Here is a 20,888-nt window from a genome sequence, read left to right as displayed (position 1 = left end):
ACTGACGCGCAGGCAAGATGCGGAGGTGGAGATTTTTTTGTGTGAAGTTGATGGCTACCGGCGAATAACAAAAGGAATGAGAGAAAACTGCTCACTTCTCAAACTCGCCAGAAGAAAGCCCTGAAAAAAGTCGAAATGCACCATCAGGCGACGAGAAAGTAAGGAGGACCGTAGGATGATCTGTACAAGGCAACATCTTTTTAATGTGTGAGGTGGTGCCGACAGGTGCCCCAGTCGCTTACTAATGGAATCATATACTGTAGGTACACTCCCGACAGAATACAGTGACATGGATTTATTTCCGTGTCCATGTGTACAAACAGTTTGGAGAACTTGACAGGGTAAAACAAAACAAAAATCAACGATTGAACATAGAAGAAACACCAATTTCACCTCCGAAAAGGGACATGTCATGTTTTTTTAGTATTTGAAAGAGGGAATGTTTCGTTTCCCTGACTTGTCATTATTAATAAAATACTTTCAAGATGACGTATGTCGCGTCTCAGACATTACTACGCAAGGTGCAAGTCTCATGTCCCGCAGCTAGTGGAAGCTCTTCGCAGGGGTTTCAGCCCTGAACAGAGTCCCGCTGCACTGCGGTCGTGTCCTCGCAGGACCCCTGGACCTGCAGCCTCTGTATCCCAAACTCTCGGGAACAACAGCAGGAGGATCTGGCATTGTCTGATTGTGCTCGTGGTCGGAGACGAGAGATGAGTAAACATTTTCAGCTTATAACAGAAATAGTGTTTCAGCTGGTGCTGAACTTGCTTTTTCAGTGCACACAGAGTTGTGTTAATATGCTGTGACTCACCTTCACATGTTCTGCTAAACTTAATCAGTTTTTTCATGACCTAACAAATTATGAGGTTCAAAAGCAATTTTTAGTTACTTGGTTTTACTACAGCCTTCCTAGTGAACAGAAAGACACTGACATGCCTCAGAATGGGTCACCCGCACTGATGAGAATTTTACAATATTCATCAGCGTAGACTTCGTTGTTTCTGCGCATAAATGTCGCGGTTCCGCGCGGGCTCATGCCTTCCGCCGCTCCACCCAGGCCGTTTCATCCCGCAACACCTGGGGCTCGAACCCGGGTCTCCGGCGTAACACTACAGGGAACCAGCCGCGTGAGCCGTCGGCTAAGGTCCCTGGCAGGCTTAGGGGGCGAACTAGCTCCGCTACATGCGCACATGTGATTCATTCTCCAATCAGGGCTGAAAAAGCCTCATTTTGAAGACGCAGCAGGTAGGAACCTTAGCAAACCAGAGAGTGGGGTACACTGGCGCTGGAGACGGGGACAAGGCTGCGCCATCACCTTTGTCGCCTGTCTTGTGTTCTGGGCAGAGATGGCCACCCTGAGTACGAAGCCCGGCCAGCGGCTCAGTGTGTCTGACTGGCAGAGTGGGAGCCAGCTGCTCTCCAGCACAGCTGAACACCTCCGACTCCAGTCACAGCAGATCCGCCAGGAAGGACGAGCACTGCGCAACGAGACCACTGTTCAGGTACTGAGAGGCTACTGCTGTGCTCAGTGAATAATGTTTCCTGGTGTGAAAATCCATTTAGTTATCTTAGAACAGGGGCTGGCTACTGGTAAGATTATTCCATATTCTGAACTGCTGCAGATCAGGCTGTTCCAGACTCCAGCTACTCTTTGGGTAAAGAAATGCCTCAGAGTCTTGGTTTTGAATGCAACTCTGCTTTTGTTTTACAGTCTGAAGAAGTTGGCTGGGTTCACTTTGTTGAACCCTTTGAAAATGTGAAAAATCCTTTTGGTTCTTATATTATACTCTTTCAAAGATTTAGTTCCTCCAGCCTGTCAGTGTAGGAAATTACTTAATGCCTCGAAAGTATCTGCTTGCTCTTTCCCAGACTGATTGCAGAGCAGCAATCTCTTTTTTTATAAAATGGAGACAATATTCTAAACGAGGCCTTACTAGTGCATTATACAATTTTAACATAACATCCCTTGATTTTTTTTAAAAAAATTAATCTTTTACCTACAGTATATAATGTTAATAAAATTCACTAAAATTGCATATGGATTTGGACTATCATTTAGAATTTGTACAAGATGCTAAGTGAGGATATTAGAGAAGATAAAATACAAAATAAACATAACTCCTGAGTAACAGAAATGTTTTTTTGGTGGCTGTGGGGTGGCTCTTCCAGGCTGAGATCTGTACCCCACAGTGTGGTTTGTAAAGAGGGCCAGCTGGTGTCAGGATGCTCAGTGTACCCTGGGGGGCTGTTATTCCCAAGTGCACTCAACCGACCAAAGGTCCTGCAGTGGCAAATAGCCGAATGTATTTGACTCTTGATACCAGTGTGTTTTTTTTTAAGATGTCTGTTATTTAACTTGTTGTTGTTGCTGCCGCTGTTCTGTGTTTATGTTGTTGGTGTTTCCTTGATGTCTTTGTGTTGGAGCACACATGCTAAAAAGCATTTCATTGCACTCATGCACACAACAGTAAACTGAAGTGAACTGTGTGCGGCTCTGGCTTCTTCTCCCTAACCTGCTCCTTCACTGTCTCTCAGACGCACTGGGATGAGCAGGACAGCCAGCGACGCCTGACAGAGAGGGTTCAGGATGTGTCACGCTTGAAGGAGGCGCTGGAGCTCTGTCTTCAGGACGCAGACGCAGAGATAGAGACGCTTTCTGCAGTGAGCTATCCAGATCTCTTTGCAATTTTACATAAGAAACAGAGTCTCTTTACCAAGAGAGTTATTTTTCATGAATGAGTTGTCAGACAGGTCAATTTTATTCTGAGAAGTAAATTATTTTATTAAGGTGGGATATGTATGTTCTCTTTTTTTCATTAAAACATCATAAAAATGCCAGCTGTATTTTTCACTCACATTAGTACTTTTGAGTTGGCCAAACTAAGATATCTAAGGCAATATAGTAGAGTCATTCTTGTGTTGAATGGGGGAATTGTCATCGAATAATTATTAAATCACTTTCTTTTTCATAAGTAGACAAAATGTTTCTGTAAACTTCTGAAGTCATTCCGCTGCTGCCATTATTAATTACATCAATAACGTGGCTGCCCAGGCCGTGACACTATCTGACCTTCTTCTCATCTGTCCATAGATCAGTTTCATAACTCTCATGTCTGTTCTTCTGAGCATTCCTATCTTTTCTGTTCATGGTGCCGAAAAGGTTTACAATGTGTGCAAACGGGGGGTTTGTTTATTTGACTAGGATAGAATTGATTATTTGATTAAAAATAAAATACTTAGGACTTACCTGTCAGTTTTTTCATGATAAATTATTATTACCTTGCTGCCCCATTACTTTTGGAGGGTGCTGTATGTAGATGTCTGAGGAATCTCAGTGCAGCCCAGAGCAGAAACATTCCCCTCTACTTGCTTTGTGCACATCAGAGCAGCAGCATCAGTGTGATCACTGTTAGAGTCAATGATGGCTCACTGGCTGTGTGCCGATCACAATGTTCTCCCCAGGTGAAAGGTGACACTGAGAGCTTGCTGGCTGCGATGACCCTTCCTCTTGATGCTGCAGTGGAGTGCCTGACCCTGAGAGAGGGTCGCTGTGGCGATGACCTGGTGAGGGACACGGTGGATGTGGAGCTGAAGAAGGAGGTGGAGGTGATTGATGGAGTCCAGCGTGCCCTGCAGCAGCGTGTCAGTCAAGCCTTTGAGCAGCTCTGGTGAGAGAAGGGGAAGGGTGAAGGCGTGATGTGTTAGGAAGACAAGAGACTGAATTAGAGAAAGGAGTCACAAATATAATTTATATTGTCTAATAAGTTTACATAGTTTAATTGACATTTCATGTTGAATTCACTGTTATAATGTTACTGTTACAATTCAATAACAGGTATAAGGTTTCTCTGTGCAGTTTACTGCAGGAAGCGCGGCAGCAGCTGGTCTTTGACTTACAGAACAAATCCGAGGCCTTGGGGGTGGACCAGACCTGCCTGTCACTCACTGTGACGTCACCACTCATCTCTCTGAAGCCTAACCCCTCACGTGTTCCCAATGGGTAAGCCCCAGCATACAGGCCCACAGTTGCTCCTGTCCTACTGCTGTGCACATTCACCACACAGCCCTGCCTGTGCTCACAATCAGTGTTCTGACAGCTTCCTGAGCCATTTCAATGAAGAAAAATAAAAGCAGACATGTGTAGTGCCAAGTATTGGATAGTTTGTGAGACTGATTTGAGAGGTATTGCACAGCTATGTCAACAGTGTCACCAAATGACTGGTTTGACCCTGACATACTGTATTAAGACCTGTATGAGGTGGTTGCATGGAAGTTGACATTTGTTCTCTGTTGCAGTTCCACATCGCCCCAGCAGTGGGAGCAGTTCAGCCAATACAATCGGAGTCGCGCCCAGGAGGAGATGAAGGCCTCTCTGCAGCTGCGGGAGGCTATGCGGGTCACCATTTCTCAGGTCAGGGGGTGTCTGGGATGCAGACAAGGATCTCGTGTTTGTGTGTCACACCTTAGCCAGGAGGAAGGCATGTGTCAGGATATTCCTGTGTACGATTGCCTGGGTGAGGCTGACCCCAGGAGTGCAGCAGTCCAGAGCTTCAGTGTTTTTAAAATACGGAGAAGCTTTAAACCCACACTCACCTCTACTGGGTCAACTGTTTGAAAAAATGTCAGCTGAAACATTGACCTGGTCTCCATTCATGAGAGCATCACTGCAACCTCTTTTCTGTCGATGACTCTAACACTTATTCATACTTCTGACAATGACACCAGCGCCTAGGAGGTCAAAGGAGCCTCAGTGGCTCCCAACCAATTGATCCCAGTTAGTGACAAAACCCAGGTGTCACGGATGTTGGAAGGGACGAACCGTAGAATGGCAGGAGAGCAAAAAGACCCTGTGCGTAGCGGCGAGACGGGGGTTAGCCCGGGCTCAGCTGTTCAGGGAATGCTGTATAGAAACCAGTGCCCTCAGGTAGCGGACGTGGGGCGACCTGGTGCTAGGCGGGTTTCAGGACATCCGAACGTCAATGCTGAGCGAAGGCAGAATGAAAGACCCGGAAATATATAGCCCCAGAGAGAGAGAAACACCGGAAGGAAAGCAGAGAACCGGAAATGAGAGACAGGACAGAGAAGGAGCGCCCTCTGGCTACTGAGGGCGTGACACCACGTTTGAACTACCAGCATATTGAACCAGCACTGTGCTCTGTGCACCTTTTTACTGGTGTAGCACTTGGGAACCCTGAATGTTGTGCAGCTTGTTGGTGCCCCAGACAGAATGATCTCCTCTTGTCTGTTGGCCATAGTATTTCCTTTCCCTGTGTCTCCTTTCTCACAGACTCAGAATGAGTTGGAAGCCCAGCGCGTTGCCACAGATTTTGCCCTCCGGAAACGCAGCCATGAGCTGGAACGAGCCAGAGAGGAGCTGCTTTGGCAGCAGAGGCTTGTGAGTGGGGTGTCTTCTGCTCTCCAGACAGACAGCTGGGCACAGGGCCTCATCCAGAATATAATAGGGAAAAATATCTGCGCACATTAAAATTTGTATTTGAATTTGTTACAGTCCAGCATACCTGCTTTGCATTTAGTTTAAAATGTACTTTTATCTTTTTAGAAGATTTTAAAAATATTTACATCACCTATAATGTCTTTTTTTCTTAGTACAGAGGAGCGTGTTTTAGGGCTACTCTGAGTTGGCTATTGGCTGTTCTTATTGAGAGGAGAACTGCAAGGCTATTTTTATATTTCAGGGTTAGAAGGAACCAGCATTGATGAGTGCATTTCAAACCACAATAACAGTAAAATGTATGAAACAAAATAGATGAAATGTCCAGATATGTTCAGTGCCATATTCCGAGATTCAGAATGAGTCAACAATAGTTCTGGTGAGGTGATGTGGCCCTGTGACTGCATTGTAAAGAAGCAGGCTTGTGAATACTCCTTTAGACCAATAGAATAAATAGCTCTTAATTTCAAGATGGTCTTTCCGACAGACACTACTTGTTAACTGCATGCAGATCACATTGGAACATTTGTGTGGTGAAATGTCTGCTGCACAACCTGTACTTACTCACTCTTACATCACGTTACAGTGACTAGTGAGCAGGAAGAGCTGTTTCATGTTGCAATTCTTGGGAACTCGAATGTGAGTTTGTGACGACATGGCTACTTGCAGTACTTTCACAAAGTTCCTGATTTTGTGCTTCATTTCAAATTTGTAATTGTTTTTCTAGAATGTCAATTGATGTATTTTGTTGCCAAGATTTAATAACCGCTCTGAAAAACTTAGACTGCAGCTCCCCTCTTAGTCTTGCAGTAAGAGAACCTGAGCTGCACGCTGGTGGCTGTAACTCAAGAACATTAATACATTTAATTCCCTTTTTCTCAAGGTTTCATCATTCATACAATGCATATACTTAGATTTTCGATAGATCTATTCCTAGTCTCTGTCTTCTTGGCCATATGTAGTGAATACAACCCAGTGTGAGCTGAGCTGGGGAGGGTGACTGTGTGCTCTCTCCTGCTCCTGTCTAGACCCAGAAGGAGGCTCAGGAGCTGGAACAGGACATCCGTGGGCTGGAGAGAGATCTCAAAGCCAAAACTGCACCCCTGAAACTGGCCCACACCAGACTGGAAACCAGAACCACGCGTCCTGGAGTGGACCTGTGCCGGGACCAAGTATATCTTTCTTCCTATATCTGTAAATGTGTTTTTTTGTGGTTTAGACCAGAGCATGTGAAGCCTTCTGCTTCACAGTGGCACAATTCTCACTGAAAACTAATGGTACCTGCTTTTGCAAGCAGAAAATTGCTCAAAAGAGGAAAGCTGGCTTATTTAGGCTATACCTTGCTGCTGTAAGGCAAATGTAATATCTATTAGTTTTTTAACAGTTAATTAGTTGTTTTACTAATGAGGTAGCTTATAAGAGTTTCATGATGGTTTTGCCATTATTTTAGTGTACATAACAGGGATACCACAGTGTAAACACTCTTCAGAAACATATGTCTTGGTATTCCCATGGCTCAGAGTAGTCCAGCACAGTGAAGACACGGTAAAAGGGTAAACAGTCAAACTATATGAGATTCAGTTGAGAAATCTTATGATTACAAATGTGTTGAGTCAAATGAAGAACAGAGACCAGGCACTGCACGATCTGTGAACACAGAAATACTGCACTTGTACTGGCTGCGAAACTTTCCTGTGATAACACAATTATGAGTGCTGTGGATGCTATTAAGATGATGCTCCCATAAGAAGGTTTGAATCGACCAAAGTTCAAATAAAAAAAAACTTTAGTGCACTCTTCAGACATACAAGATGTGTAATTAAGGCATCTTACACTATATTCTTGGGATATGGACATTTGTAAAGATGGATATTAATTAGTATTCTGGTTTATTTCTGCTACAGTGTGCCACTGGTGGCAGACAGGTGGGCATCACTTCGAACATGACATTCATTTACTGTATGTACTGAGGTTAATTTTTATCTCTCAGTTTTAACCCATTAACTATTTGTAATGATGACATTAAGGCAATATATTACTGAAAACATGCCCATCCAGTTTCGCCAGACGTGCTTGAGGGTCGCCCAGGGGCTTCAGACTGACCGAGTGCTGTGTCCCCAGGTCCAGTATGGGCTGGTGGATGAGGTCACACAGCTGGAAGCCACCATTACGGCCTTGAAGCAGAAACTGGCCCAGTCTCAGTGAGTCCCTCTCCTCTGCCTCATTAACAATGTGTCCTTTCTCCCTTTCTTGTCTGAGCTACCTGCCGTTCTGTCCCACGTAGGGCTTTTGGTTGCTGGTAGCTAATTGACCGAGATCTTATCCAGCTGTTTCCTGAAAGTAGCTATGGCATAAGCTTCAATAGAGGCAGCTTGTTCTAGACCTCACTCTGTGTGGAGGGCCTCCTGTTCTCTGTTGTAAATGTACTTTCACATAGTTTCCACTTGTGTTTTTATGTGTCACTGCTGATTCTAAAGACCATGGAGCTGACTTTTGTTCATGAGTAAAAAGATTCAGCTATATTAGCCTGCCAGCATAGGACATTTTAAGCACCTTAAACATTTTGGGAATGTATCTGGTTGCTCTTTTGTACACTGATTCAAGAGCAGCAATACAATTTTCATCCTGCCGAGAACTGTGTAACATATTACAAATGAGGTCGTACTACCCTTTTTCTCATTAGTCTTTAACATTGTATTGTACAGTGATGAAATAAGATTCATTTCCTTCTGAAATTATAAATACACTCTCTTATTGTTTGTATTCTTGACTGCTGTTAAAGGTTAAGATGCTGCACATTAGCCTAGCAATGAACAATCCTCTAGCACTGCCTACAGGCTTATATAATAATTTCAATTGGTATTATAGCTTTTAATATTTTTAAATAAATTTTCAGGGTATGCAAACATTATCATTCCAGGTCCTGTCTAAAACATTATGTAGATTTTTTTTATATGTATTAAATTTGTCTCAAATTTTTATCCAAGCAAGTAAGCACATTCTACAATTCTACATTTTCAGCTAATTACCAGGGCCACAACTTGAAAAATTTATCTTTGACGATGGGACAAAAAATTCAGTTTCTTGTGTTTTGTTTCCTGGATATTTCTGTCTGGTGAGTGGGCACATTTAGACATATAAGAAATCTGATGTTTTTACTTAATGCCCAAGGGGTTAGTTTGAATTTTAACCATAAACCAAGCTCCTACTGTATCCAGATATTCCAGAGATATTACAAAATGTTTGAGGGGACATCATACCAGAGGGAAATTGACTCTCTTTCTAGAGGCGATAAAGAGTTAAACACACATTCTCCTGTATTTACAGCTGTATTACTGTATATTACTACCAGACATTTTACACCATTGTTAGTGAACAGGTGTGTCAGTGACAGAAATGTTTTAACCTCCAATGCAGCCTGAGAAAATGACTTCTTCTCTGCCCATCAGACACTCCCTCCAAACACTACAAGAGCAGCTCTCCCAGATTGAGAAAGATCTGTCCTACAAGACTGAGGCTCTTGCTCTGGATAGACGTTGCTTGGAGACACGCCAGAAGCTGATTCCAAACACTGAGACCCATTACAGAGAGAGGACCTCTGCCACAGCTGCCCAGCTGCTGCCCCAGGCCAGGAGCCACATGCCGCAACTTGTCTGAGAGGGTCTTCAGTACCACCTGCACTAACTTAGTCTACAAGTAATAAAAAAACAATGAAACAGAATGTGATTTAGTAATCTAGTATGATATTAAAACCATTGACAGTTTTTGACATTGGAAATTGTTCTGCTTTCATGCTTTTCCTTGCTCATACAAACAATTTGTTGATCCAACATTTTTGTTTAATTATTTTCTCATATTACTTGAACTAACGCAAGGCAGGCAGTGGTGAGCATTGGTATCATACAGTGCTGGGCTCCTGGTTATGTTTTTGTTTGTATGATCTCTCAGTTTTCATGTGAATTTCCTCCAGGTGTTCTGGTTTCCTCACACAGTCCAAAAACATGCTGGTGGGTTAATGATCTTCTGGGTAAACTGGTTCCCAAGTTAGTGAGAATGAGTCTGTGTCTTTCCTGTGATTGACTGGCGTCCTGCCCATGGTGTCTTGTGCTTTGTGCCTGTATTTTGTAGTACATATAGTACTTTAGCTTTATGGGTTTGTTAAAAGGAATGTAGGATGGTAATGATGAAGAGTACCAAACTATGAAATAACTGCATTTGATACATGTAATGGATTAGCAACAACAACAATGCTCTTTACAGTTTACGTTGTGGAATAATGGAGGTATAATTATATGGTGATCTTTGAAACTACACAGACTGAATGGACATAAAAAAATAAATTTCAGGAAAACCAATTTCGATAAAAAAGTGCTTAAAGAAAGAATGAAACAGGATATGAAATTTAAGTGGCAGGTACAGCAAGTTTAAACATTCTGCTTGAGTAGGACAGATTTACCTCAAGAGAGAGATCAAAAGGCCAAATTAAGTGGTTGGAGAAATTAATAAATAAACAATCCTAACAATGATCCAAGAAAGGAATACAATTGTAAAGAAAACAGCATTAAAAAAACTAAAAGATTTGAAGGAATATTGCACTGCATACTAAAATAGTACAATGTGCTTTCACTTATGCAACAGAATAAAATAAAATGCATCTATGATTACAAGGGGAAAGTTCTACACCATGAAAAGGAAACAGCTGATGTACCAAATACGCATTTCATGCAGGGGTTTGCCAAAGAGGACAACAACACACAACAGGTAGTGGAAAGGCAACGTGCTGTATTAAATAGTATTTTTATAGATGAAGCAGAAGTGTGACAGGTCACAGAGGCACTTAAGCATATCTCACAGGTAAGATGCTATTCTATCAGTTCGTATAAAGGAAACAGATGCTGTTTTAAGGCTTTCAACAGTCACTCAAACATGAAATAAACACTTTCTAATGTAGAGTCCATTTTTACAAAGCCTAAAAATGAACTTAATCATTATTCAGCAACAGATCTGACTTACTACATGGAAATTGTGTAAGCAATTAGAATAAAGAATGAAGGTAATAAACAAGAGAAGGCCATTTGGCAGCGAGTACCTCATTGCCCCGATGATCTCTTCAACCGTTTCTTGAAAGAAGCCAGAGTTCTTCAACTATGCAATTGGGTATCTTGTTCCAAACTCCCACAAACCCTTGTGAAAAAGAGTATCCTGTTCTTAGTGTTATAAGAACTTCCATGTTGCTTCCATTTGTGTCTGGTTGTCAGGTTTGATTTGCATTGATGTGTGCGGTGTGCCAAGCCACAGCACTCTGCAACACTGCACACCTCAGTGTGTCAAACCACAGCACACTGTGATACAGTACACCTCAGATTTGGGAACATTTGGGAGCACTGGCAGCCCCCTGAAGCTCAGCAGGTGTGAGCCTAGACAGTACCTGGATGGGAGACTCCTGGGAAAAGCAAAGGTTGCCGCTGGAAGAGGTGTTAATGGGGCCAGCAGGGGACGCTCACCCTGCGGTCTATGTGGGTCCTAATGCCCCAGTATAGTGACGGGGACACTATACTGTAAGGTGCTGTCATTCGGATGAAACGTAAAACCAAGGTCCTGACTCTCTGTGGTCATTAAAAATCTCAGGGTGTTTTTTTTAAAAAGAGAAGGGATGTTACCCAGGTGTCCTGGGTACATTTCCCATTGGCCTTTACCAATCATGGCCTCCTAATAATCCCCATCTCTGAACTGGCTTCATCACTCTGCTCTCCTCCCCACTGAGAGCTGGTGTGTGGAGAGCATACTGGTGCACTCTGGCTGCCGGCACCTCATCCAGGTGGGGCTGCACACTGGTGGTGCTGGAAGGGATCCCCATGACCTGTAAAACACTTTGAATGGAGTGTTCAGAAAAGAACTATATAAGTGTTATTATTATTAGGGTTCAAGTTGGAGGTAATTTGCTAGAGACTAGATACTGTTTTAAGCTTTTGTTTTTCCTGTATGCAGATATTAGTTTGTGATTTTAAAGTATGTTGGCATTGTTAAAAATCTAAGAAGGATATTTGCTGCTGTATTAAAATGTTAGTATGTAGTGATCTACATCTACATGTATGATCTGTTTATTGTCTCTTGGCTTATGGTCCAGAACGTTTCTCAGTACTGTCCTGAGGAAACTGTACATGTATCCTCTGTGTTTGAGTGCTTCAAAATGTTTTTTGCTTTCTTAAAAATCTGACTTCTATGTGTCTATTCCATCATACAAATTCAGATTCCAGAATCTGAGCAGTTGTGATTTTATTAAGCATTTAGAGTGGTAGCTGTTTTATGTAGTGTGTGTCTATTTCCTTGAAGAAGACTTTAGTGTTGAGTTGTTGACTGGGGGAATTTGGGTACATTGAAGGTTGTGGTATCTAAGAAATCTATGCTTTCATTGTGTGTGGTGTATTTAACTGTTATTGAGGGGTGATGTGTGTTCAGTGTCTCTATAAAGGTTTTTAACTTTTCCAGGTATCTGAAATAGTGCGTGGGCTAGTTTGGACATTTCTGGAAAGAAATGGTTTTCCTGTCTGTCTTGTTGATTTTTGCATAGGATGGAGCAAATGTCTTGCCCTTGGCTGTTCCTTATGCCAGTAGAAAGTGTCTGCGACTGACTTCCAGCAGTTGCAGTAGTTCAACATTCAATTCAATTTGATTCAATTCCATTCCATTCAATTCAATATTATTTTTATATAGCGCCTTACACAACAAGGTTGCCCCAAGGTGCTTAACAATGCAGGTAACCATACATTTTGTCAATACAGAACAGAAAAGACCAGAAGACAGCAGAAGAGAGGAACCAAAAACTCCTTAGTAAGGAGAAAAAAAAACTCTAGGTGTCCAAGTTCAACTGGCTGCCCAACCCCTTTGGGCATGCTAACATTATATACTTAAAAAAAGGAAATAAATGAATGAAGGTATTAATCCATCCATTTATCATGTCTTCTGTATATCAGTACTCCATGCAGATCTTTGTAGACCAGCTAAATCCTCCTAAACAAAAGCTATATGCACGATGTCCCTCTTGGATCCATGGCAGTGATGCAGCATCCAACTCTGGACATGTGGGGAGGAGAATAGGATAGTTTGGTCAGAACAGATGTATCTACTTGGTGGGCCAGCATAGAGACACACAATGGCATGTACAGCAGCACCAGCAGCCATAGTTGCAGCAGGCTATATTGTAAGGTGTGGGTAGGCTAGGCTGAAGTAATAGGTCTTCAGTCTGGATTTGAATACTGAGATTGACTCAGCATCCTGAATATGGGGCGGTAAACATTGGATGGTAAACATTAATAAGTTCCATTAGATAGACAGGTGCCGGACCTCTGAGAGCCTTGTAAGTAGAAGGATTTTGAAGTCTGCCCTGTACCTGAAAGAAAGCCAATGAAGAGAGCTAAGTATGGGGGTTATGTGGTCGTACTTTCTGCTCCTAGTAACAAGTCTAGCTGCTGCATTCTGAATTCGCTGTAAGGTGTTGAAAGAGTGGTGGGTGCTCCCTGATAGTAGGGCATTGCAGTAGTCTAACCTGCTGTATACAAGAGCATGTATTAATTTCTCTGTGTCTTGAGTGGAGAGAAACTGCCTTAGGTTTGCAATATTTCTTTACTGTAGGAAGCATGTTTTCGATACTGTTTTAACATGAGAGATAAATGAGAGCCTTGTGTCTAATATGATGCCTAAGTTACGTGCTGAGTTTTGGAGGAAAATTTTTAAATCCTCTGAAGTTATAGTAGTCCTGTCAGTATTGTTGCCTCCAAACAGAACCTCAGTTTTATCAGAGTTGAGTAACAAAACGTTTTCACACATCCAAGTCTTTACTTCATTAATGCAATTAATGATAATTGAAAATTTAATTAATGATAAAGTGATAATAGAAGAGCTGTCGTTGGGTGTAAATGAAATGTATATTTGAGTGTCATCAGCATTCGAATGAAAGTTAATCTTATATTTTAGTATTATCCTACCTAGCGGCAGCATGTAGAGAGAGAATAAATATTGGTCCCAGCATCGATCCCTGTGGTACCCCAAATTAAACTGGAGACATTGACGAAGCAGTACAATTATTAGATATTTGAACTTAATGAAAATGATTACTTAAAAATGAAGTAAATCACTTAAGGACGTTTCCACATAAGCCAATCTCAAACTCAAGCTTGTGTAACAAAACAGAGTGGTCAACCGTGTCAAAGGCAGCAATAAGATCTAGAAGCACAAGCACTGTTGCATTCCCTGCATCAGTAGCTAACTGAATATCATTTATGACTCTTGTTAATCTTATGATGTCTCTTTCAGGACTCTATGCGGACAGCACAATCTGGAAGGGAGTGAAAACACATGGGGAGGAGACAAGGAACTGGGTTGGTAGACGAAAATGGGGGTGTGACGTAGGTGCTCGGGGGGGTGTGGTCCAGGCAAACAGTCCAAAACGGAGTCCGAAGGGAAAATCCAGTGCAGGCAAAGTCCAGAGGCAAGTGATCCATCCAAGACGAACAAGACAAAGTTAAAAGCTGGGGCGGGATCCGGCGAGGGGACGTAGACAGATAAGACAAAGTTAAAAACCGGAGCAGGATCTGGCGAAGGGTCGGGGAAAAAAAGGAGGAACGGAACCAGGCACTCCAAGTCCCGGACTCGGCTGGTTCAGGACGCCAATAGGAGGCGAATGCCCCCCTAGCCACGGGCGTAGGGAGACTCTGTGGTAGGCGGGCCTCAAGGCATCCTTGTTCCAATGCAGAGCCCGGAAAAGAGTGAGCATCTGGCTTTTGTAGGGAGGCTGGAACAGGGAGCAGGTGCACAAAATCAACTAAAATGTAAATGAGCCGGAGCGCCCTTAAGGGGGAGGAATTACAATTGTGACAGTTAATGCAGTTTCAGCGCAGTGGCCTGGGCGGAAACCAGGCTGGAATTTCTCAAGTATATTATTTGAGTCCGGATACGATTGAAGTTGGGCCACAACTATTCTCTTAAGAATTTTAGATAGAAATGGGACGTTTGAGACAGGCCTGTAGTTTTTAAGAACTTGTGGATCCAAATTTGGCTTCTTAAGGAGCGGTGTGACAAGTGCAACCTTAAATTGATCAGGTACAACGCCTGATGCAAGGTGAGTTCATCATAATTATAAAGGTCCTGCCAGTACTTCAAGGGAATCTTTGACTAGCTGAGTGGGGATGGGATCTAGCAGACAGGTGGTTGACTTTGTCTTAATAATTAATTTCTTGAATTCTTGATCATTAACTAATTGAAAAACGTCTAGTCTGTTTCTGACTGGGTATTTTTCCAGCTATTTTGTAACTGTCTTAATGCCCCTGCATGCTGCTATGTTTATATACAAACTGTCTAGGTTGAACAAGAAGGGCTCAGCCACAGGAGACCTTTTCCCAGACTCAGACGGGGACAGTTTGTCTGGTTGTCAACTCCAAACATCCTGTTGCGACAACCGTCCCATAAGCTGGGGCCCCAGTTCATTGGTCCCTTCTGGGTTGTCTCCCAAATCACCCCTGTCTCCTATCACCTCGCCCTTCCGGCCACGCTCTGTATTCACCCCACTTTTCATGTTTCACTCCTTAAACCCTACCATAGATCTCCACTTTCTAGTGCTCAACTCAGTCCTCCCCCTCCACACATCATCAGACAATCACCTGCGTTCATGGTTAATAAGATCCTGGATGCCCGCTACTTTAGAGGTTCATGGCAATATTTGGTTGACTGGGAAGGTTATGGACCTGCGGAGAGGTCTTGGGTTCCTGAGAGACACATTATGGACAAGAAGCTCATCGAGACTTTCCACCGCACCCTCCCTACTCATCAGTCTACGGCATTGGGAGCCGCCCGTGAAGGGGGGGATACTGTCACAAACCTCAAGTAGGCACGCAGACACTTTCACGTTCCCAGGAGCACCCACTAATTAACTTCACGCACTTTGTCTATTTAAACTTCCACTCTGCAACTTGTTTTCGCTCACTATTGAGGTTTTCTCAGCCTGAGCTGCGTATCTAGTTAGCTATTTTCCCTGACTTATTGTTTGTTCTTGTGACCCCCTGGATTTCTGACCTACTGCTTCTGATCTCTGACCTCCCTCTAGCCTCACGACTTGGATTACGTTTATCTAGGAAATCAGTTTTCTCTCTCACTCTCCGCACAGGGTCTTTTCCCTACTTTTTTTCCCTTGGAGTACTTAACATTAACTTTTTACTTTTTTCAGGAGTGTAATTTATTTTTTTTTGTGATTTGTGATTATTTTGACCAAATAAAACAGAGCTACTGTCAAAGTTGCAGTTATGTTTGGTTAGACATCATGTAATCAGTGAAGTTTTTTTATGGTGTTGACTTTATATATGTGATATACAGTATGGATACATATACTTTGAACATTGGAGTTATGTAGAGGACACTTTTTAGGATCTTGAATAATTTGGAGTTTGACTTCAAGTCACTTTTTGCCATTTATGGGTTAAGTTGAAGGGCTAAAAAGATGGTTTAATCACTAATAAACTGCAACTATTTGAATAATAGGAGCATATTGCTATTTAATGAGTGTTCTTGTTAGTAATTTGGAAATTAATTTGTCTTTGGGATGGAGAGATCTATAGGTTAGCTGGCTAATACTTGTTTGGTCATAGGAAGCAGGTGTGTGTTGCATTAGAAGTGGTGGGGGTTTGGTGGTGGCCCTTTGAGGAGGTGTTGGGATTGGCTCCTGGTGAATTAGCTATTTCCCTGAGGTCATTGTGAGGCTTATAACAAGGCAGCTTAGGAACCTGGGCTCTGTTTGTTTCTGACTATAGCAAGAGAAAGAGCTCTTGAATATTGAACTGGTGGTTGTTAGTTTTTGGTGTTTCTGTGCAAGGCGAGTGGTTTTGATATGTATTTTTTTAATCAAGAGAAGTTTGGAAAGGTTTTCAAAGTTTTTTTTAATAACTTTAAGAAATTAAAGTTTTTTAAAGCATGGGATGAAGTTAAGGTTAGTGTGAATTCCTATTTGCTTTTGGTTTAGACAATTTTAAATTTTATAACATCTATAGAAATAAGTCTCTTCCTCTACTTGTAGGCTTCTGAAGCGTTGTGAAACAGATGATCACAGCTTTGACAGCTGGGTTCTGATTTTAGTGAACTAAACTCTTGTTACTAAATACTGTAATTTCTTTTCTAGGGCTCAACCCAGCAACAAGAAAGAGGCTTAAGATCCTGACTGAGCAGTTTCACCAGGATGATAGGGAAGACCCTACTCCCTCTCCTACTCTCTCCAACATGCTGGTGCTTCTGTCTCTGCTGGGCTGTAGAAAGCTGTGATGCTGCTTGTTTTCTTGGGCTTCCCTCAGTGAACACGGTGAGCTGAAGGTAAGTAGAGGGGGGGATACAGGTCAGGGTCAGTGTAAGGCTTTTAAGGCTGGGAGCAGTCTGCACAGCACTTGTCCTGGTCCCCTCTCTGTGGGAGTGGGGTGGTCAGCACTGTTTTGCTTCCCTTGTCTCCTTCAGGTGCTGTTCTGAGAAGATCGTGACAAAGAGCACAGTCACTGGAGAGACTATGCTGGTGGAGTTTTCAGCTGAGATCTTGTCAGAACAGTTTGTGGAAACCTTGGGCTTCTGTGCACAGAACCGTTATTTTTATAAGGCTGGAGTAGCGGTGCTGATTGTAGTGAGTTAAACTACAGTGCAATGATCAGAGCTCCCCAGTCCCTGGCCATCTGAATGCACAGTGTGGAGTGACAGGCTTGGAGAATTGTTCAGAGGAAGCTCAATGGCTGGCTAAAAGGGTACCCACTGTGAGACCTGTTGATGCCCACCTGTAAGTATTGAAGTCTTGTGGTTTCAACAGTTGAAAGTGAAGCAGTCCTGCAAACAGTCCTTGAATTTCCTGGATGCCCATGGTTCTTGGAGCAGTTGTAAAGGTAGGGCACTGTCCCTGGAGCAGAGGTGAATTTCACTCTTGTATCATGTTTCATTTGGAGTAGGTTAATTAATTTTCCATATGTGACTTTTTATAACCAGTAAATGAGTATTAAGTGCTTTTTTTTACCCTTTAGGCCTAGTGTTAGGTTTTGGAAGCTTTTGGTGATTTTTCTATCGTGCTTGAGTATTAAATTTTAGGTGGAGGTCTTTCTTAGTTTTTCTCCTGACTCTCTTCTGGGTGCGGCACTTCTACACTGACATGCATTTGACTGGCTGTTATTCTGGCTCTGAAAAAGTGAATTACTGCTTTGTATCTGATTTATTTCATGGGTGCACACATGTAAGTAAATCACTTTTGATACACTGCAGACTCCTTGCTGGTTAAGGCTCTGTGGAGACAGCATGACAGCCAGGTTCTCTTGATGGGTGTTGACACAGGAACTGCTCTCCTCACAGGAGGAACCGCACTGGATCCCTCCCCTGTGGCAACAACCATGGAGTGGGGGTTTTCTCTTTGCTTTCCGCATAGTTTTTTTTCCTGGTGGTTTGTCCTGGATAGGTGCTGCACTGTGAACATTTTTCCAGTTTAGTACAAAACTGGAGCTGGAAGTAAATTGTTTGTTTGTTTCTAAGTGAAGAGGCTCAAAATCTAAATCTTTCTCCACTTCAGGTTCTCTGCTGTTGGAAGGGTTGACCAGGCCTTTGCTCCCAGAGGGATGACCTTTATTTGCCAGGAATAACATGCAGATGTGGCACACTGTAGACTGGGTGCTTTCTCTTCTATGGAGATCTGCTTAAGGAGTTAAGTGTTTCTAAACCAATACAACAGCCAGGGGACCCAGTCAGTTGCTGAGCGAGTTCTCTGCCACCCAGGCAAAGGGACCAGGGGAGATCGTGTGGGGCAGCTCTGGGCTTGACATCACATGACCCTCTTTCAAAGGTAGGAACAGCTTCCTGTTCTTACTGACGGTCTTTACACCAGTGTTGCGATGACTGTTTCCAGGAGCACCTGAGCCAGCTGTCTGGTTGAGCCAAAGCTGACGGTTCTAGGTAGGAGGGGATCCTGATTTTGAAGCCTTTGTTTAGCCTGCAGCTGCTGGAGTTCTTTGTAGGTTTTTTTAGCCTTAATGGCAGTGTTCCCTGGTTAATCAAGGAATGAGTGCCAAATACTGAAAGTGTTGTGCAAGCACCGGGAAAATGTTTGGCTAAATTGTTTTATGGTACCACTGCAAAAGAATCAGCAGTATGTAAGATTTATTTCATGGGTGCACACATGTAACTAAATCTTACATTGACTGAAATTTAGAATGGAATTAAGTAAATTATAAAATGGGGAAACCTATGCTCCTGTCTAGTGTAAGGCAGACTTCCTGATTTAACCCAGTGAGGTGGTATTTTTCTGCTTTTCTGCACTAAAAGCAATGCTGACTGGAAGTGGTTGTGTACTGTGCCTTGTGAGAATGGAGAGAGCAGTATGAAAACATGTGCTTTTTCTGGAGGACTTCCTTGTTCTGGATGTGAAATTGTGCTTTGTTTAGTCCTGCATACTTTGCCTTTGGTTCCTGTGTATTGACTTGTGACTGTATAGGATACTGTGTAAGTAAACCATTTCTATTTGGTACACCTTTTAGAACACATTTGAAGAAACTGAGTAGTGAATGTGAAGCTTGGTTTTACCAAAAGTTTGTATATGTACAAGCTGTAATATCTCTGATAGTAGAAAACATGATGTGGCTGGAAGGTTTAAATCTACAGTATATACAGTGGCCCAGCAATAGGGTTTTAGTGCTGTTTGTGCTTTTGTATTTCAATTGTTTAAAATGCTGAAGCTCTAAAACCTTTCCCTTCGTATGGTGTTCCAGTCAAGGTTAGTGTTTTTGGTCTTGTACTGCTGTGGAACCTACATTGGGGGGGGACTTGAAATGTTCTTTATGTAAAACCAACTGTAAACTTACTGCAGCCTTAGGTGTGTTGACTTCTTAAAGTCTGAATGTCCACCACTTTTTGATGGGATATACAACTTTACAAAATTCTCATGTCAATTCGCTGTACTGTAAACTTTTTACTACTTTTTTGTGGAAGTACTGGTAGTTTTTAGGTGTACATTAATTGAGCTTGTATGTACCCTAGGTCCAGATGGAATACTGTAAATGGATTTGAGAAACATATTTTTCCTTGGTTTTAGGAATGTGGAAAATGTTAAACTTCTGTAAATTAACCTAAAGATCTGAGTATTGTGGGGAGGGGGAAGCAAAGTTGAATTCTAGTCTCTTGTCTTAGGAAGCTTCCAAGCTGCTGTCAAAGGAAGAAAGAGCATCTATGTCCTGGGTGAGCAGGGCAAGGACTTGGGTTATTGTTTGTCTGTTTGGGCCAGTAAGAGGCCGGTGTTTAAGGTTAGGATCAGTGATCAGTCAGGATTGGGGGTGGAGTTGAGTTGATCTGTATGTTTTGAGATGGATGCACTGAATTTGAATCTGAACTTAAATCCTTTTTGTTTTGCATTGCATGTGAATTCCAGCAAGCTGGTGACAACTGTCATAATGGAATATTGCAACAGGATCCGGAGTTTCCCTGGAAATCTGACGTGTCAATGGAACTATAAGGAAGTGGAAGGCTGTACCTATTTTTCAGCTGTTTCCTGAATCACTGACCTTGGCTGCTCTGTGATGGACAGTTTGCAGGAGTGACTGTCCACTGCAGGAGTCCATGATGCTATTCTGCATGATGGGGGGCCCAGCTCTGAGAAAAGGAGTTGAGTTCTGTCCTAAGAAAGGCGAGGTGATCCACTACAACTGTCGAGCCTCTGCGTAAGGTGGGAATACTGGTGCTCAATAATCCTTCTGCCTGAAGTTCTTGGGCCATGACCTGCATCTTCAATGCTGATCTGCTTAATGCTCTTAACCCAATCAGTGCAACTTTGTGGCCAAGGTAAAGGTGAGTTTGAGGGTAAGTAGAAGGGAGGTGCAAATCAAGCTTTTTTTGTGAGACTGGTCAGTAGTGGTGTTGATTGTGTTTGTATATTAGACTAGTGCAATGATCAGTGTTTCCCAGTCCCTGGCCATCTGAAAGCACAGTGTGGAGTGACAGGCGTGGAGAATCCTGTTTAGGGGAAGCTCGCTGGCTGGCTAAAAGGATACCAGCTGTGTGACCTGTTGATGTCCATCTGAGTATTGAAGTCTTCCACTTTGAAGAGTGGAAAGCGAAGAGATGCTGCAAACTGTCCTTCTTGAAATTCCTGGATGCCTATGGATCTTGGAGCAAGGTAGTGTCTAGGAGGACACGGTCCCTGGACCAGCGGTGGGTTTCACTCTTTTCCCATCTTTTAATTTTTCCTTAACCTACTCCAAATAGTTCTGTGACCCCTTAATGTGTAGAATTTTTTTCTGAAGGATGAAAAGGTACTTTTGGAGTAGGTGATGTTAAGCTCTTGGGCATCTTCAGATGGATACCATCATGCTGTAATGTGCTAAACTTTTTTCTTTTTGGCTTTTTTTCTGTGTTTTGTTCCCTGCTTGGTTGAAGCACACCCACA

The 20,888-nt window shown here is 42.7% G+C and overlaps 1 protein-coding gene across 1 annotated transcript; it reads left to right on the top strand.

Moving 5' to 3' along the window:
• The first annotated feature begins 1,346 nt into the window (after nt 1–1,346).
• Nucleotides 1,347–9,214, top strand: tekt2 (tektin 2). Its single transcript, XM_088932476.1, has 10 exons — nt 1,347–1,502; nt 2,536–2,661; nt 3,463–3,668; nt 3,857–4,000; nt 4,297–4,411; nt 5,288–5,395; nt 6,481–6,643; nt 7,340–7,377; nt 7,574–7,653; nt 8,902–9,214. The coding sequence occupies exons 1-10, from the start codon at nt 1,347–1,349 to the stop codon at nt 9,107–9,109; spliced, it is 1,344 nt and encodes a 447-aa protein (XP_088788602.1). The 3' UTR covers nt 9,110–9,214.
• Nucleotides 9,215–20,888: the final 11,674 nt, after the last annotated feature.

The sequence above is a fragment of the Atractosteus spatula genome, chromosome 14 (assembly GCF_055471065.1).
Source record: "Atractosteus spatula isolate fAtrSpa1 chromosome 14, fAtrSpa1.hap1, whole genome shotgun sequence".
Lineage (NCBI taxonomy): Eukaryota > Metazoa > Chordata > Actinopteri > Semionotiformes > Lepisosteidae > Atractosteus > Atractosteus spatula.
The sequence above is the reverse complement of the archived record's forward strand: the minus strand, read 5'-3'. Positions and strand labels throughout refer to the sequence as shown.

Coding starts and splice junctions, on each gene's coding strand:
- tekt2 (XM_088932476.1), top strand. CDS start 1,347: ATGGCCACCCTGAGTACGAAGCCCGGCCAGCGGCTCAGTGTGTCTGAC. Junction 5,396..6,480: donor TGCTTTGGCAGCAGAGGCTT/GTGAGTGGGGTG, acceptor GCTCCTGTCTAG/ACCCAGAAGGAGGCTCAGGA. Junction 7,378..7,573: donor GTGCCACTGGTGGCAGACAG/GTGGGCATCACT, acceptor CTGTGTCCCCAG/GTCCAGTATGGGCTGGTGGA.